The following is a 19,245-nucleotide window of genomic DNA, read 5'->3' as shown; positions in this document are numbered from 1 at the left end:
GGGCCACATCCACTGTAGGAACAGGAAGTAAGCTGTCTGACAATCATCAGGCCATTTACATGAAATTCTAACATGTGTTCCACATTTGGTGTTCTCAAGGGCCACATAAATGACACTTCCTCTGTGTCCCCTAAGTCCTTAGTGCAGCATCCAAAGCGAGTGACAATTTAGAGACACATGGGCTCAACTGCAGCATCTGCTGCACACTCCAAAACGCGACAGGGTGCGAGGGCCCGCCCAACGCTGCTTTCAGCTTTAATATTGGCTTTATTATTATTAAAACTTAAGTAGTAAGTCTTTATTTTACTTGGTATTCTCCAAGGTATTCAAAGAAGTATAACTTACACTCATTCACTATCCCTGGAAAAAAAAAGGTGATCAAAGTGGCTCCAGGGGTCAATCAAATGAGTCACTCACCTTTCCTGACAGCGTGGACATGAGAAGGGGCGGAGCCACAGAGTATAAAGGAGAGGGTGTCTGGGTTGTCAGGGATCTTCACAATCCTGGATAAGAAAAGACCAGTCAGACCAGTGTTACCTTGTGTGTATAAATGTGTGTGTTTGAGTGGTTGTGTGTGATCTCTCACTCCTTGGCCTTGGTGGCAACGAGCAGTCGCAAAGAGCGCCGTACGCAGAAGGCCTGGCTGATCATGGTTTCCACCTCAGAGAAGGGCCGGAGGAACAGCAGGTCCTCATTGATGGTGTAGATCTTCCTGCCCACCTGCAGGCCGGCCATCTGGATGGGCAAACAGGGGAGAGAATGCTGCTATTTTAAGGTTGCAGCTTGTTTCAGCTCCCCCTAAAGCAACCATTTCAACAGTTCAAGTTGGGGACCAGATTCAATTTATGAATTACCTCCCTTGTGTCACAGTGAGACCTAAACTGTGTGCGGCATAAGGCTCAGATGAAGTACTGTATGATTCAGGTTTTCACCTCTCTGAGTAAGTCCCTGTTCAGTATATGTGCTTCCAAGGAGCATGGAAAAAAACAAACCAAAACACAATAGTAAATCTCTGTGTACTGCTCAGTATTTTCACAGCCTGTCTAGTCTTGTAATGTATTTTCCAGCATATGAATGGGCTTTTTACAGAGGGAGTGCATATCAAGATTGGCTACTAGATATGATTAAGCTGCATGATATCTAAACCTTCTTCAGCCTGCTGCCTGTCGGATTTCCAGATTGACGGGTTACTTTCAATTTCCACAGTTATGCACATGTGAATAAAGAGATGCACTTTATTTACATATTTCTCTTAAAGTGAATGTGTGTTTCTGCCCGTGACCAGTGGTGGTTTGAGTTATCAGATCTTTCCTTTTACCTTAAATAAATACAATCTGATCAGTCACACTGCATGCAAGTATGTAGAAATACAATAACAATTGCGCACACAAATATACATGCTCACAAAGTATCAAACATCCGCAGGTTTGAATTGTCATTGTCAGATATTAGCTCCTAAAATCCATTTTCAAATGACAGACACACAGCGCCATAGCCTGCTGCACGTTATTAAATGCAATCATCTTGCACGTCTTCAGTCACGTTGTGAGAATAAAGATGCCTCTGTGTGTTCCCTGTGTGAGTCCAGTGTCCTGGGTACAAATCCGGTGGGGATGAGAGGGGCCCTGACTCTGGATAACGGCCCAGGATGGATGTAAGAACGACTGGGAGGAGCCACAGCCATCTGAATGTGGAAGGATGTTTGTGTGTGTGTGTGTGTGTGTGTGTGTGAGATCATAGAGCATGGGTGCCGGTCTGCATGTGACTTTCTATAACAGTACCATATAGTGAAAGAGCTCGGTGTGTGTGAGTGTGTGTCTCTCAGCCCTTTTCAGGTCCCCATGGGAATCAGCTGAGCTTTATTCACTATGCTGGCACACAGGCTGTGTCACAACTAGCAATCTTGTTATTGTGAGGCATTGGGTACACGGGGTGTGAATAACAGAGTAAGAGTGGGAGAGGAAATGGAGAAAAGAGTTTGGATTTACTGTGTGGAAGCAGGCAAAAGAAAGATTATCCAGAGAGTGACTGAGGAGAAGAGTAATGTGGGGAAAAACTGCAATGAGTGAAATAACAGAAAGCAATGAGGAAACTTGAGCCACATTGACATAAGAGAAAGGAGAAATTAAATGGCGGGTAGCAAGAATGCAGTATGTCACCTGTCCAACAACCGTTAGCTGACATGAAGCGAAGGTGCTATCACAGGAAAAGAAAGGAAATAGTCTTGCTTTAGTTCTAGCATTAAGGTGACACTGATTTTAAATTGCTCTGGATGAGCAAAGTACTGTGTTTGTGTATTTTTTGCGGAGGTGTTGTGAGTATGTCTATTGCCACTACTGCCAATCAGAGCGAAGTCCAAAGGGAACAGAGGCACACTGACAGCGGCCGTCCAAACAGTAGACAGCCATTACCTACTGGAACTAATGCTCTGGGGCAGGAGGGAGAAACAGTGTGTGTGTGTGTGTGTGTGTGTGTGTGTGTGTGTGTGTGTGTGTGTGTGTGTGTGTGTGTGTGTGTGTGTGTGTGTGTGTGTGTTGACCATTACCTCAGCATGTGAGCCCCTGGTGACAGATTTCACCACAATGGCCTTGTTTTTCTCCTCAATCTCAAAGCCGTAGTCTTCTTCCTCAGGGTGGATCTAGCACAGAAAATAATCATCTAATTACTCTAACATCTACACTTTGGTTTAGCATCATGAGTAAGCAAGTGGCAAAATAATTGTCATGTCATAAATATTCATATTCATTTTATTTGCCTCATTATGCTGTGCTGCCATTTTGAACACCCAATATGTTGTAATCTTTTACACGTGACTCTTAATCAGAAATCAACTGCATGGTTTGGCTGTAAAAGGTAATTAAGTGTAAAAGTAAGTATAAAGGAACTTACTGCAAAAACCTGATGTCTGATGTTAAAAAGTTGCTTTATAGCTCTCTTTCCGAGTGGTCATATATACAAACTATCAACACCTTATCATAGCTTCGGTTTTGTAATTTTCATTGTATGTCAGGTGTCTTGCTTCAAAAGATTCTCATATTCTATTCCCTAGTGGAGCGAGGCTTACTGAAACGCTGATATCAACAAACACATAGCTGGCTTTCATTAGGTATGCTGCTGGGGCCATCTTCCTGCTGCACAACCCTGATAAGATGGGGATCTCTGCTGTTATATCAGAGGAGAGGGCGGTGGCAAATAAAGAGTTCCTGCACTTCACTTCAATAATAGCCTTGAGCGAGGATTAGTTCTGCTAATTGAGAAAAAAAAAAGCCTTTTTCGACTTCTTGTTGAAGGCCAGATAGCGTGCCTACTTCACACTGATATAAGAAGGGATGCTAGTGGTGCTTCTAAGTTTCCCCAAAGATAATGGACTTAACTACAGTTAGCTTTCTTTTTCAGCCTCTGGAAACTACTCACCGCTAGAATCGGAACAGTCAACACTGAACTTATTGTGCCAAATAAATATCCATCAGTTATATTCGGTTATCATAATGAACAGGCTATCTGCTATATAACCTAGTGTAAAATTTCTAATGACAAAAGGACATTCAGACAATTTTGGTGCATTTACTGTAAAAAACATTAATTACAATATACTGTATTGCATGTATGCTGCATGTATGACGACAACCTGGTAGGATAATGGTTACCTTTTTCCCGTCCAATAAGGTTTTAGGAGCTTTAATCCAGTGAGCAGACATTTTTTTACTGAATCTATTATCTTGTACCTGGCCTAAATATAGAAATGAATGTCCACAACTACCACTCACCTAGCTTTCTGCACGTGTGTTACATGCATTAGTGGTTTAGTGGTTTTATGCCTCATCATGCCTTCAGCTTTCTTTTAAAAAATTGTAACATTTTAGAAACTTCAGGATTTTTTTCCACAACTTTGCCGTTTTGTTTATAGTACATGCTTCAACCTTTTTTACTAAAGACCGGGTAGGCAGTGTTTAAACATCTCACTCCTGATTTTTGTTCTCCTCTTCACTCTGTTCTCCCAACACCTGTTGCCTCATGTCAAGAATCAATGAATGTTAAACCACCAAGGATAAAAGAGAAGAAGTAAATTTGCATGCAGTAAAAGAGAGCATTCATGAGGATAAAAAAACTGAGATACTAGGACAGGATCCAAGACTGGAATAACATGAAGGTCACAAGTCCTGACAGGCAAGCCATTTTAAATGTTTCATTATAAAGCAGGGTGGAGGTCCACTACCACTTATTAGGCCCTGTTTCATGTGTGTGCACTAAAATTAAATGTTTCTTATCATCTTCAAGGGAGGATGAGCATACAATATATCTGACTGCAACAATCAACGCCTGTTACCCGTCAAGGCTAATTTATACTTCTTTGTAGAGTCTACGCCGTCGTGAACACTTATTCTTGTGCGTTGGTGTAAATATCGCTCGGCAATTACACCGCCAAAAGGCTAGTTGGCGGTCTATATTCCACTGTGTTTCTTCTATGCTGTTTTAGGTTTAGCCACTGTTGTTGTTGGTATAGGCTACTACAAACAATGGACTGAAACTGAGAGGATCATGTTGGAGTTAGAGGTGATCAATGTTGAACAGCAGTTACTTTTAGTGAGATTACTAAAATGCAGAAACAAGAAAAGGCGTCTGAGGAGATGGTATGTACGACCTTTGAGGCTTGAAGAAGGACAAGCCGGAAATGCGAGGCTACCAAGCCGTCCAATCACAGTTCTTGCAATCTGCGTCGCCGTGACATGTAGTTAAATTTTTGGGGAGGTGCGTGTCAGGCTACGGCGTAGGGTACAGCATATATTCGACACAGAGGTATAAATTGCCCTTCATAGTTTAATCTCTTGTCTCAGCGGCAGCACAAAAGGGACTTCATCCCCGGCAGTACAGTTGATATAACACTTATTAAAATGCATACTGATCAGAGCAAATTGAAAAGGTGTTTGTCATCACTGCAGTCTCTGCTCCTACAAGAACGGGGGTGGGTGTGGAGGTGTATAGTGATGTTAATTACTACTATTGTAGTTGAGGAGATCAGAAAGAAGAACGCACACGCACAGACACAGGTCTAAACAAACTGGAGTGAAGGATTTAGTAGATGCCAGTATGTTCAATACAACACAGTCCTGTTATATAACTACTGTTTACACACACGTGTGCAAAGTAGTTGATTCATTGTGTTGATTCATTGTTTCCCAGCCAGAACAATGATTTCTTGTTTTTGGACAACTCTAGAGTGGGTAATGCTGGCATCACAACATAGTGAACAAAAATATATCTGAGCCATATTTAGTGCACTTGCTTCAGTGACACTACAACATTGTCTTTATTATTATAATGTTTTTCTCCAGAGGAAATACAAAGTGAGTCTGGTACTGTGACAATAAGTATCCGTGTAACCGTGTCTTTGTATGACAGAGTGTGAGACAATGTATGTGTTCGGTGTTCCAGCTCACCACTAGGGACTTCGCTAAGATGTTTTCGATGAGTTTAAAGTCATTGCGCTGGAGTTGCTTGCTCTTGGCGCCGGTTCCCTCCATTTCCTCGTCTGCATAGAAACGGAAGAACTGGGACTCATCTTTGAACTCACTCTTCTCCAAGACTGAGGGGAAAAACACACACAGCATCTAATTAGAAAGCCACTGCAGAGAGTAATAATAAGACAAACAGCAATCGGTCACATAGTATTTTAGTCTTTTCAGTTAAATGCTGCTGAGGTTAAGTGGTGCTACTGAAAGGCCAAAAAAGGCATTTAGAATTGATTTCAACCATATATTGCTGCTTGTCTATTAATAATAAGTAAGTGTGTATGTTGTGCTCACATATTAAAATGATGGTCTTGTTGGAAAATTGGGTTAAGTGTGTCACATAATGGCACTGAGCCCTGTTTGCAGATCATTACAACTTCAAAGACCTGCGGAGATACTGTATACAAGAGTCTGCCTGAGCAGAATAAAAAAAAAAGCTGAACACTTCACACAAACAAGCTAACGGTTAATTACTTCATTAGCTGATTATGCTAGCAGGAACATCTGGATCCAGACCACGGGAAGGATTCTCCAGAGGACACAAGAAACCGTCTGGCGTGCGTGTCTACGTCTGTTTAGAAATCCCACTGTTGAGCTGAACCTCACTCCCACACATGGGGCACTTCAAACAGGTGAGGAGCACATTATGAATGCTTCTCCGGTTATAGCAGTATTTGACTTAAATCAAAACCCACTACATTAACCCTGCTGCCATATAAAAATATGTATCTAATAGGCCACTGACATAAGGCCCTCAAATACAGAGCAAGTATTGTGCTAAACAACAATTCTCTTGAATGAAAGATATTGCCATTCTACTTTTACCCTACAACAATAATTTTCCGCTGTCATTTTTCAGTGGAGACGACTAACCCAGGTGCAACTCCACAAGTGCCTAAAATGACAGGATATCTACCACTGTACTGGAGGCAATTTAACAGCTGGCACGACCACAGCCTTGCCTCAGCTTTTTGATTGTCACATCTGAAATAAAGAAATTATGTGGGTGGGGGATTGTTTTGTGTTGGAAAGAATAAAGAAAATATCCATATTGTTTGTGTCACATAGGAGTTGTCATTTTTGCCATTTGGCCCAAATCCCAAACACATTCACAGATACAAGGCATTCAAGTAAGGACATTTCCTAATCTAAGGTGTATGAATTGTTACTGTAAAACTGTAAAACGGGGTTTGGACAGGCAACACTGAGAGCCAAAGGTACCCAGGTGTTCAGCAATTTGGAGAGCATCTGGCACCCTCAGGTGAACAAAAGCCGTCACAGACTGATTACACACATGCCAAACCCACTCACGCTGGCCTTACGCCAAATCAAACGAAGGCTGAACCTGAGCCATTTCCTCTGAGTCACGGGGCTGGGGCCATATAAAACCTTAACACCACCTATTCAGCTAGAGGGAGTGCTACTCTGGAAACAGTCATACCCTAATAACACACACACACACACACACACACTAAATCATCACTTTAAAGCTGAGAACAGCTGACAATATCCAAGGGTCAAGAAAACAGTGCTAAGACATTTATTCACAGCAATAGGAATCCATTCGACAGGATTTTTAAATGAGTACTAAATAGCATACCTTTTTTGTATTTTAAATATTTAAGCTATATATGCATGGCATAACATATAATGCACTGGTGCAACTATATGAGCAATCACTAAATAAATAATTGTTATAGTATTCATAGTCTTTAGAATCCTTTCTACTAAGTGCAAAAAAGAAATTCAATTTCTGAGTGATCTGAGTGCAACTTCAACCAGGGATTACAAAACATGTAATTTCAATGACCAAACAAACTGGATTCCCAAAAGACACATTTTGTTCCAGAGAGGAACATAAGATCATTAATTTTTACTATTTAGTATTGATTTACATAAATGTTAACGCTGTAGATAAGGAAATTGTAGTAGAAGAGAAATCTGTTGGAAATCATTATTACTCACTGACAGTTCCATTATTGGGATTCTATATTTAATATTTTCAGATGCATAATGACTTGTAAAATGACGTTTTGGCTTATGAGCCATTCAATCTCGCCATATAACAGGACTAATGGGGGAAATGTATTTTTGTATCTGGTGGTGTGCACTGTATGTTGAGTTGCCTGAAAGGCAAAATGCAAGAGGTGTTCACGACAGACATGTAGATGAATTTAAGTTCGTAAGGACAGATGAAAGGCATATTAACTGTGTTATCTGTTATCGGTGATCTTCCCACCAGTGAGGAGCCTCATATCAAATAAAACCAGACAGACAGACAAGAAGAGACAGAATCAAGGAAGACAAGGATAGAGAAAAAGAAAAAGAAGAAGAGTTCATGAGGAACCAGATGAAGAGCAGCAGATGTGCTGACTAAAGACTAAAGAAAGTGACTTTAGGAGAGGTGAAGCGTGCAGACGGTCTGAGAAGGGAGAGGCTGTGATCATGAAGAAGGGCAGAGAAGAGGGAGATGGTAAAAGAGAACAGGTGAGACCTTCCAACAGATGGTGGGGGACGGTATGTTTCTAAGTTCCAATGAGGTAAGCAAAAAGTGAAGGGAACAGTTGGGAGTGGTTTAGGCGTGACAGCAAAATACAAACGCTCCACGTAGTATTTACAGAAGAGATATGTAAGCTTTTAATCATGTGTACATTTATACTTTGATACCGTATACATTCTGATTTATCCCTCGTACTGACTGCTGCAAGACATATAAGCCAATAAGCTTCCAGTGAAATAGTACCTAATGCAATGTAACAACTAGGACGACTGTTCAGTGGTTGAAAAACGATCTCCAGGATCTTTCAGGACTATTCCAGTTGAAATAAAAATATATTAAATAGTAAAATGTATCTGTGTAAGACGATCTTCATCTAAGTTTTCAGTCTTTTTGAATAATTCACTGTAGTCTACGCATCAGAAAGCACCATCTTACCTCATGTTACATCTTCAGTATTCCAACATTAAATACTTCCTTTCTGAGGTTCTCACTTTACACATAATGCACTTGGCCAATGAAGATGATACATTAAACTTTACCAGCGCTCATGGTTCAGTGAACTGACCCAGACAGCCATGTAGCTAAGCCAAACAGCTCTGGTTAGGGTACACTGCTAATGCTGTTTATGTTCAACATGTGGGCTAGAACCAAAGCCGCTATTCAATGTGGTCAGTGAGGTTCCAGAGACTGGGCTAGACCAGGTATGCAAATTTATGATGTAATTTTTTCAACCTATAATGACATGACAGAGAGGCTAATGTTATATTTTGTGGGTAGAGAGGACTGCCTGGGGGGCAAATAAGGGACTAAAGGCACAATGAAATAATCAAGAAGCACAGAAAAGAGAATACTGAGACAAGAGTGAGAAAATGATCAAGTCACAGAAGCCGAGCTGTTGCAAAAGAGAACACAAAAGAATTACACCATGCATGTCACGTCAAAGTGTCACTGAGGTATTTTTAAAGTAAAAATCCTAGTCAGTTTTGTATGTCTTTGCCTGTCCTTCATGTATGAGTGTGTGAGAGAGTTTTACTGACCATGGTGCATGAAGCCATTGTTGCAGAGCCCCACACCCAGCGTCACAGCGTCCTCTCGGGTTGAGCAGTCTCCCTGGGAAACCAAACCAATGACGCACACTATCAGTCAGTTACAATGCCTGTTTATACCTGCTCATTCACAGCAGCCTGAGTTATCTATGTGCTTGCTGGAATGAAGATGGTGATTTGTGATGTGTTAATAAATATGTGCATAATAAATAACAACGAGATAGGAAGACTAATTGTTCATGGCTGTGTTGTTAAAGGTCACTGAATGGTGACAAATGTTCAAAATAATCTGAAAACTTCATAGTTTGTCTCTCCCACATGCATATTAGCCTAATTTAATGTTAAAAAATAATTTGCACTGGAAAGACTGCAAAATAGCCAAAATTCAGCAAAAGTACTGACCTCAAGTATTTACTCAAACAGTACAACACTAAAGATATCTCAGTTACAGTAATGACAGTTGTTATCATTGAATTGGAGCCTTGTTTAGTATTATGTGTGTTTGGGTTAAATGAAAGTATAATAGACATTGAATTTACCTGCAAGAGTAGCCAGTCAACCAGTTTGCTGGCAGGCACCACAGATTTAAAGGTTTTCAGATGGTGGTCTCTGTCCCTAAAGGAGTATTAAACTTACATTACACAAAACGTATTTTCACAGTACAATGCAGGTCGCTTGAAAAATACACAGTTCATAGGCTGTGGCTTCACATGTAAAAATGTTTAATACATAAATTTATTTATTCATTTATTTTCATGTAATGTTGCATTTCTGGAGTAACTGAAAAAGAAAATGTTGTGTCAACTTAAAGTCAGCAAAAGCCATTAAAAACATATCTTATTTCTGTTACATCCGTATCATGAGTGTTGAAGAAATATTGTGAGCTAGGTTCAGGTGTGAAGAAGTGTCGGAGACTTAGATAGCATGGTTTACTGAGCTCGGCCGAGGAGATATGTGGCAGCATACAACACGTGAACACATCAAATGCCAACACCAAATCTGAAGAATAAAATCTTTTGGTCCCTTTTATGTTTCTGTCTTCCCCCTAGTTCCTGTGGGTTCCCATATTAGGTCATCTTTAGCTGGCCTTAACCTAGAACAACAAATCTATCTGATGTTTATTCAATGCAATGTTGAATCAGAATCAGAAGGAGCTTTATTGCCAAGTAGTGTTTTACACATACGAGGAATTTGCTGTGGTGATAAGGTGCTACACGCAGACAAACATACAGTCGACATAAATAAATGTAGAAATACATAAATATAGAATAGAAGAACAACGTCGCAGATATATACGTGTGCATTATTCTGGGTCTGTGCCGTGCAGAAGTAACGCAACGGAAGAGAATATATGTAAACTGACAACATAAAAATATACAACAACAAAGATCAACAGTAAACAAATACGTGCAACGTGCCAGGTCTGTGCCCGACACGAGATGAAATGTTGAGCGAGTCAAATTAACCGTTTAAAATATGTTTACTGCATTGAAGCTCAAGAAAGGATTGTAAGTGCTCAAAAAAAGTCTTCAGACTAAAAAGACATTTTCAGATTATTTCGTTTTTATTTTGAATGCATTTTCCCTACAAAATCACCCCAATAATTCCAGGAAGCTTAATTCTTTACAAATAGAGAAAGTGAAGTCATCTGGTGAAAATTCATGTATTTTTTCATATCACAATATACATTGCAGAAAAGAAAAATATTGCAATGTCAGTTATTTCCAGTATTGTGCAGCCTTACTTTCCATGTTACACCAATTAAGCCCCCTAAGAAGATTCTATAACAATGAGAATTATGTATTTGCAGGTAGAGCAAAAACTTACATTCATTATCCTTTTTATTTCTGATTATTTGAGCTTTTGTGAGATTACATGAACAACCATGGTGGACCAATCAGCTCAACATGTAACTGTTGAGCTACAGAGGAACTGTGGTTGGTTGTGTGACTCAATGGGTGTATCAGAGCCTATCCTAATGATCGGTATCTTCTATTTTCTTTAACATCTCAATGTTGTGAGTAAGTCATGATCTGTATCTGGATCACCTATATTGTAAACTGTCACATTCAGAATAGAAGCCAATGGCAAAACCCGTTACGTGCTTTACAATGCCTTAAAACAATAGAAAAAGTGAGCTGCTTCCAGATATCACTTGCTGATCAGTGATTTTCTGTATCAAGGAGGGCATCATCCTTTACAGCATAAGACATCTGTGGCATTCCGAAATACTGAAATAATTAGGTTTATATCTATTTTATCACACATTGGTTTTCTTATTCACTGCATTTTAATGTTAGGAAACGGGCGGTCACTCAACAAAGTTTAATAAAACAGAGGCACTTTATACGATTATTGATCATTCATAAAATGCAATACATCTCTCACTCAAACATTATAATTCACGGTTGCCACTTGCAATGCTATGAGGGATGGATGGATGAGAAAGCCAGGCAATATTATACAATATCTGGCTGGCAGGAAGAGGCTTTGTCTTTGTATGTTAATAGGATTTGTCCCTGGACCAAAAGCCCTTTGTTTGCACCAATGGCAACCCCGAGCACTTCAATCAGTGGGTGAGAGATGGAGGGAAAGATAGAGAGATGACAGGGTATGAAGGAAGGAAAGGGCTACAGTGGACAGAGAATGTGTGTGTTTGAGGGAGACGATGTGGGTTTTTCCTGTGCTTCTATAAATATGTCCTTCTATTCTGACTCTTAAACATAATACCAAAAAATAATAAATAAGACTTTGTTTAAAAGAACAATTAAGGCTTGATGGACCACTGCATTTGTATATTAACATATATACTGTTTATTGTAGTGTTTATATTTCTGAGTATGTGTACTGTGAATGTAAGCAAGAAAGTGAGAAAGTGTGTGTGTGTGTTTATGCGTATGAAAGAGGGAGAGAGCTTAAAGGAGAAATAAAAAGCTTGCAGTCATCATTTGGACTCATGTTATGAACATACATTCAGCTAACCTACAACACTGTAAAGATTAAGAGACAAACAGTGAAAATATATGGCTCTCCTTAATCCTTTAAGAGCTACCTCATATACATCTCCAGTCATAAAAACCTGGCATCCAACACAAGAACCTACAGAAGCTCAAGCCTGACTGGGAGTCCACGCTGGGGAGGAAAAGGGTTTGAGGGTTGTCATTCCTGGCAGTGGTCATGTTAGTTCAGTCATTACAGAGAGGGCGACGTGGGCTGGATGTGAACTTATAAATATGTATTCATGCACCTGGAGAGCGGGAATATTAGCATATGGGAGGAAAAGGGACAGGAGGAGGAATAAGAGAAAGGGGCAGGTACTTACTTGATGACAGGCGTGTGGAGGCTATGAAGGCGGCAGTACAGCCTGACGCCCTGAAAGAGAAGAAAAACGGAGCCGCTGAGTCATAGAACATACACACCTTGGGTAAACAAGTACAAGCATGGCTTCAAGAGAACTGACTGTAAAAAGAGTTACCCCATGGCTATTGTTTTAGGATAGAAATTTCAAAACTCTCTAAATGGCCTCTGAGAACAGATGAAGGCCAACATAACCAACTTTTATGTTCCTTTTTTGGGGAATTTAGTTTCTGACAGAGTTTCCTTTGAGAAGGGATTAATGCCTCCAGAGATTATATCTGAACATTTGACATCATAGACATGATATTCTTATTTGTACAATGATTTATATAACTATGTATAGGTTTTCCTTCTAATTAACAGCCAATCCAACACATACTTTTTTCCAGCTCTGACTAATTACTGCCATCCTTGGAAAAAAAGTCTCTTTTCCCTATGTTTTGTTTTTACATTTCCTATGAAACACCAACTAGGATATGCCGAAGCAGAATTATAGTTACCTTAGACATGATGTCCTCCATCTCACTGCGGGCCTTGTAGGTGCCATCGTCGTAGCGGAATCGGTACAAGACCTGCTCGTTCTTGAACTGGTGCTTGTCTGACACTGAAATATCACCACAAGGAGAAAATGTCACCGGACAGTTTGAATTACCGGGTCTTTGGGTGTATAACCCATCATGAATTAAGATAGCCCTTCCACCTCCACTCTTAACTGTAGAATACTTAAACAGAATAAAACAGTTTCCTTGCTTTGAGATTTGCTGATCCTCAGAAATTGTCTATGTGTACTTAAGAAGGATTGAAATGAACATCACTGTCCCTACTTACTGTCACATGTGAATGGCTGGCCTGTCTATAATGTCCACTTGGCAGTGCTCTCTGTTATCACTGTAGTAGTATTTTTTTCAGTAGACCTTTGTCTCTGATGTATTCGTATATCATGGCTGAATAGCTATAGCCAGAGTTTGGCTGAAATCTGTTTCGTTTTCATCTTTCCAGTTCTGGAAAGCCATAGACGAGTCAGTAGAGCTAAGTACTTAGTTGAGAACGGTATATGGTTCAGCCAGTATGATTTTTGATCATTATATAATCAAGAGGTGAGAAGCAAGAAGTAAAGCTTTGGGGGAAACACTGCAGTAAATTCATGTCTGTGTTGGGTAAGCCATGAGACTCAAATATTTAGCATAGCAGACAGCTGCAAATTCCCATAAAATCTCCCAAGTCACATTAATGAATGAAAAAACAACCTAACAAGTTCCTATTTATAATCAATACCACACATAAAATGGAAAATGACTAATACATACACAAACAGATGGCTGTTGGAGTAGTGAACGGTAAAATCTGCCAAACAGAGGCAGTTTGGTTCCACCACAACAAGTTGCCATAGGCTCAAACAAGCTGCTGGTTTTCTCAGTCTAGACTTAAAATGCCCTCATAAAACCAAGACACCATGAAGTGTCAAATGTGGAATTTAAAGTACATGAAATGATAGTTGAAATATTATAGGAGCTATTAAAGGACATGACAAAATTGTAAACATTCAAGTTTGAACTGGTGTGTTTTAGTGGCTTAAACAGCTGATTGGATAAAGTTTGCATTTTACTATAAAACACATGTGGTTGACTGTTTTATGTGTCTTGTCACAAAACAAATGCAGGACTCGGGAGCGGTAGATGGACAGTTTCAATTTGCCGCTCTGTCACATTACCTCTGTCTGTCTGAGTCTTTTCACTGACTAACTGGTGCCAAATACAGTTTTCATAAAGGGCCTGAGCCTCTCCAGTTCGCCCACAAAGCCTCATTGCCATGCCACAGAGCGCTGCATGTCATCATTGTATCTCTCTGTGGTTGTAGGCGATTGTGAGGGAGGATTTGAGGGGATTTTCCACAGGTATTAAGGAATATGAAAGTTGGGTCTCAGTAAATTTCCTCGAGAGGGTGGTGTGTATAAGTTGTGACAGTGATTTGCACTTACTTTGTACAAGAGCCCCTTCAGCAAAACTGCGGACAACCGTGTCCATACATTATTTATAGATGTTTGTGTGTGTGTGTGTGTGTGTGTGTGTGTGTGTGTGTGTCAGGTCAGTGGACCTGTGAATGTCACACTCAAGACAAAATATGGGATGGGGAAATAATGTCTGTTTCCAGAGTTATTATTACCCGACAGTGTGTTTGGATCATGGTGGTTTCTACTCTAAAAGGTTTGCTCCAATAGGAAGTGGAGGATAAATTCATAACAGGAGTGACTCAAACAATTATAGAAGGAGAATGTGAATCAGAAAAAAAAGGAAATGCAATAAAACAACCAGAGGATAAGAGGACTAAAAAAAGTTCAAAACAGAATAAAAAAACATGACATGAGGAGCTGCAAAGATCATGAAAATGTGAGTTAAAAAGTATACAAGAATAGAAGATGATGGAGGCTTAACAAAGGAGAAAAGTGAGGAAAGGAGAGAGAGAAAAACAGACGATTGTGTTTTGTCTCACCATGGTGAATGATGCCATTCTCCAGCAAAGCTTGTCCCAGGTTGACTCCTTCATCAGGGTTACTGATCTCCCCGCTCTCTATCAGCCATGACACAAACTCACTGAGAACACAAGAGAAAGAAGTACACGATGAGGCCTGGTTTCTTAAAGTGGTAATCTGTTTTGCTTTGTTTTTGATCTCGTCACCATCCTTGGCATAGGGCTCCTTGCTGTGCTGTTTTTGCATGGCATTTCACAGAAATCACTTGACAGACACACAGTGTGGGTGCCACCATGCCACAATGTTTTAATCTGCCGATAAAGTTAGCATTTCTGAAAGTAGCCCTTATATCTTTTTAACATTCATGGCTTGTGAAAGAAGACCATTCCACGCTCGTACAACATGCAAACTAACTAATGTAACTAATGGGAACTAACTAACGAAGTCAATGAGTTTAACTGTTTTCTCTCTCTTAACTCTGAGATGTAAGCTGTTGCCAAAGTCAGTGCAAGAGGAGAACTGGTGTACAACAGGATGCTTGAAAAATTCTTTAAGCATTAGCTGTAAGAAACAACGTATGTAAAGAAGAGGAGGAGTGCAGGTGACGGCTAAGTGATGTTTAACCTAATGCTTTGTTTGTATATGACAAGCACTGCAATACATCACTAGCTGTGTCTAGAGTGCATGCTAATGAGAGGTAGTTATCAGAGCTAATATCAGGATGCACATTTTTTGGCCAGACAATGTCTAATTTCAACATAAGTAGCTGTTGCTTGTACAGTGTCTTAGTGGTACATGGCATGCAATAATGTTTACATGCATGTCTTGCAAGCAGAGCATACTGCTTTCAGTAGGCCCACGTGACACGGCCAGTGAAATAAATCCAGTCTGAAACTGAGCTGGCCTTGATGTTCACTGCTAAGATCCTTGCGCAATGCAACACAGTGACACTGTGCAAGGCTCTTTGAGCAATTTAGTCTGTCAGTTTGACATTTCAAATGGTTACAGCTTTAATGAACTAGCAGCAGTCAACACAGACACAGACAGTGCATCCACAGAGCATATTCTTAGAAAATCATTAAAATGTATCCTCTTTTGCTACAAATATCCCAAAGTACATGCATTAACCACCTAAAAGTTAGCGTTTCAGTTCTGCTCCCTTCTTTTCATACCCAGTGTGCGCTGAACAAATGTTTGAAGGTGAAAATTATATTCACCCCTTCTCCATCTTTCATGCTGCTGAGTGAAATCACATCACCCAGATAATGATGAACAGTGAATTGGAGAGAGCTATAGTGTGTGTGTGTGTGTGTGTGTGTGTGTGCGCGCCTTCATGAATTCTGAGATTGGCCATTTCACCATGGGAATAATTTTGAAGCATGCGTGTAAGAAGAAAGAAGAAATCTGTGCTTATGTGTGGATTTGCTTTCAGGTAATCATGCGACAGATGTATGAGTGTATGTGAGATCATAAATATAGCATGCATAAATGTCAAGCATACAAGTTGTGCGAGTTTTTTATGTCTATAAAGTCCACCCACAAGCATATGATTGCTGTGAGTATGACCATGCAGAACTGCACACGATGACACTTTGAGCCATCTGCCACTCGTCCTTTATTGTCTGCCTGCACAAAGAGAATATTTTATCATAATTAATAGACTTTTCTTGTGACCTGCCAGGTGCGTGCTCTAACCTCTAAGTGCTGTGCGTGTGTGAATGTAGAGGGAGGTCACTTCTAAAGGCCTTTTAATTTTTTATGAGCCTGGAATGAAATGTGTTTTCATGCCTGCATCATTAGTGTATGTGTGTGTTCATTGTCTTTCTTGTGTGTTCATGTCAAAGGCAGTTAATTGACATTGACAGGGGACTAAAGTGAATGTGAGGGGATGTTGGGTGTGCGTGTGTATGTGTGTGTGGAGGATGTTATGTAAGAGTCAAGTTAATTTTGGACACAAATCTGTTATGGAAATTAATATGATGAGCAGGAATAGTGCGTGTGCAAACGAGAAAGAGACAAATGGACATTGATAGAGACACAGTGTGTGTGTGCGCGAGAGAGAGAGAGCGCCTTCAGCCACACACAAAAAAGGTAGAAAACAAGGATAATGGATTTGTGGGAATATATCAATTTATCTTCTAATACAGCTGCTGATGAACGGTTGAACTTCTGCTCATTTCTGTAAGTGAAAACTGCACATGAAGTTCAACAACATTAGCAGGGCTGTTTTTGAATTTTTTTGAAAAATCATTGTTGATAAAGTCCTTTTTCTTTGCAACAGAAAGATAAAATCGTTCCCCCTTTTGAAGTGAGCCGTGTTCCACTAGGCCCCGGATAGACAGGCTAATCTTTGTAGTGTAATGTTTTTGCAGTAAACATACAGGACATTAACATGCTTTACTTTTTATACTATCACAGACCATGAAACAATACTGGTGCCATTGTTTATCAATCAAACTGCAACTTTAGAATGCCACTACCAATTAAACTTCACAAAGCTTCACTTACAGTATGTTTTAGTTTTTTAAGATTGAGATATGGAGCTGTTTTACCACCATTTGCCATTCATCTTAATTTGGTCTAGCTCCATTTCCTTTGAGCATTGCACTGTAGGACAATAGTGTGCATCAACAACACACAAGTATTTTTACTTTTACAGTGTATCCTATATCTTCCTATCTTTAGCTCTCGTCTTAGCACAAAAAGGTATCGAGGTTTTCTGTGAGAAAATTAGGATTTGATATATCATCATTTTAAATCCCCACAAATTATGCTAGGCAAGCATTGGCATGCCAAGAAAAGTAGCAATGTGAAAATCTTCCAATGGAGACAGCAGACAGATGATGGAATTATACTATCAGGACAAGAGGGTGCTATGAAACCGGCAGTCAGCAACTCTGTTTAATGCAATAAGCGCTCTAATAATTCCTGCTGGTAATTTCATCAGAAAGACAAATGCAGAGCTAATGCAGGTTGCACTCCTCAGCAGGAAATGACTTGAGTGATAAAATGAGAAACGTGGGAGAGTGAAAAAAAAAGTGAAAACAGAGTGAGAGAAAGAGAGAGATAAACTAGATGTAGACCACATGGATGAAGCAAAGGAGGGAGTGAGTGACTGTAAAAAGGATTGTCAGAGAAAACAAACATCCATGTCGGCAATAATTCGACTTTGAACCAGCTTGACAGCTACTCTGGCACTGACTCTGAACCCTCATCTACAAGTGGATGGGGGCAGAACATTAACTCCGTATCAGGATACTAATAACTAACTGTACAGTATGCTCTGACATGGAAGGAAAGTGCTGAATGCACACACACCGTATGGCAGAATCTAATGCCTACAGGGTCTCAGGATGTCTAGTGAAAGCACCCAGACAACACCCCCACGAAGAATGTATCCCAGAAACACCATCACATTTTTAGCAACTCATTAAATTAACATTGTGGCTGAGGCTGATGCAATAGTAGTCAATGCACAGTGGATGCATCATCCACTACCTTTACCGCTAGAAAAAAAAAAAATTCCGTTGGGGTGCATTTAATGATTTCTATGATACTGAGAAACCATGTTGGCAGTGTTGCAGACATTAGTGTCTCCCTGATCTATGCAAGACCAATCAGCATTCACCATCGTAGTCTTGCCTCATTTTATTTTTGTCTCTCCAAAATAGTCCCCGGAAAGAATTTAATTGCTCAGCGTCTCACAAATGCTGGTGTATGTGGAGCCACTCAGGGGAACTTGAGCAAAAAAAAACATTGTCTATTCATTGCCCTGAAACATCAAGGGGACAGAAAGGGGAATGGCTTGTTGCAGAGCCTCATTTAAAGGTCCTTTGCTAATAAAGTCTTGGTGTGTGAGTGTCTGCTCGATGATATGAGTTAGTGGGGAAGCAACTCTGCCTTTTCTATGACCCGTGAGAGGAGACTATGAGGGGGCCTCATTACGGACAAGAGGATGTAGAGACAAAACAGTTTAGGCTTTTTGCCAGGACTCGGGGAGGCTGGATACCAGCTCTTTTGAAAAGCGGCTAATCTTACGTAACAACAATTTGTAAGGATCCCCTTGTGAACAGCACAGCATTGCAGTCACATTCTAGGAACCTGAAGAAACCAAGCGCTGAGGAAGAAAAGAAACTCACTTTCCCATGAAGCACTTGGGCACAATGCTGAGCTTCCTGCGTCTATCCTTAATCAGGTGCCGACTCTTGGTCATCATCATGTGGTAGAGCTTCTCCCCCTTCTCGGCGATCATCACGTAGGCATCCCGCTCCATTCCAAGTTTGAGACCTAAAAACAAAAGAGAAAAACAAGTCAGACCCGAGTGGATGTGTCATCCTTACCATCAAGTGAATGGGACACCGT

At 40.2% G+C, this 19,245-nt stretch overlaps 1 protein-coding gene across 1 annotated transcript in view; it reads right to left on the bottom strand.

The window, feature by feature from the left end:
• prex1 (phosphatidylinositol-3,4,5-trisphosphate-dependent Rac exchange factor 1) overlaps positions 1-19,245 on the bottom strand; it is an 87,971-nt gene that overhangs the window by 29,373 nt on the left and 39,353 nt on the right. Inside the window, exons 10-19 of the mRNA XM_046056066.1 lie at positions 19,023-19,170; positions 14,904-15,004; positions 12,914-13,017; positions 12,379-12,428; positions 9,596-9,671; positions 9,048-9,120; positions 5,439-5,584; positions 2,546-2,638; positions 587-735; positions 418-503 (exon numbers count right to left, since the gene is read on the bottom strand). Coding sequence (XP_045912022.1) covers positions 418-503; positions 587-735; positions 2,546-2,638; positions 5,439-5,584; positions 9,048-9,120; positions 9,596-9,671; positions 12,379-12,428; positions 12,914-13,017; positions 14,904-15,004; positions 19,023-19,170 — 1,026 coding nt within the window. The remainder of the gene's footprint in view (positions 1-417; positions 504-586; positions 736-2,545; positions 2,639-5,438; positions 5,585-9,047; positions 9,121-9,595; positions 9,672-12,378; positions 12,429-12,913; positions 13,018-14,903; positions 15,005-19,022; positions 19,171-19,245) is intronic.

Source organism: Micropterus dolomieu, linkage group LG08, assembly GCF_021292245.1.
Source record: "Micropterus dolomieu isolate WLL.071019.BEF.003 ecotype Adirondacks linkage group LG08, ASM2129224v1, whole genome shotgun sequence".
Taxonomy (NCBI): domain Eukaryota; kingdom Metazoa; phylum Chordata; class Actinopteri; order Centrarchiformes; family Centrarchidae; genus Micropterus; species Micropterus dolomieu.
This window is presented reverse-complemented; position numbering and strand designations above follow the sequence as displayed.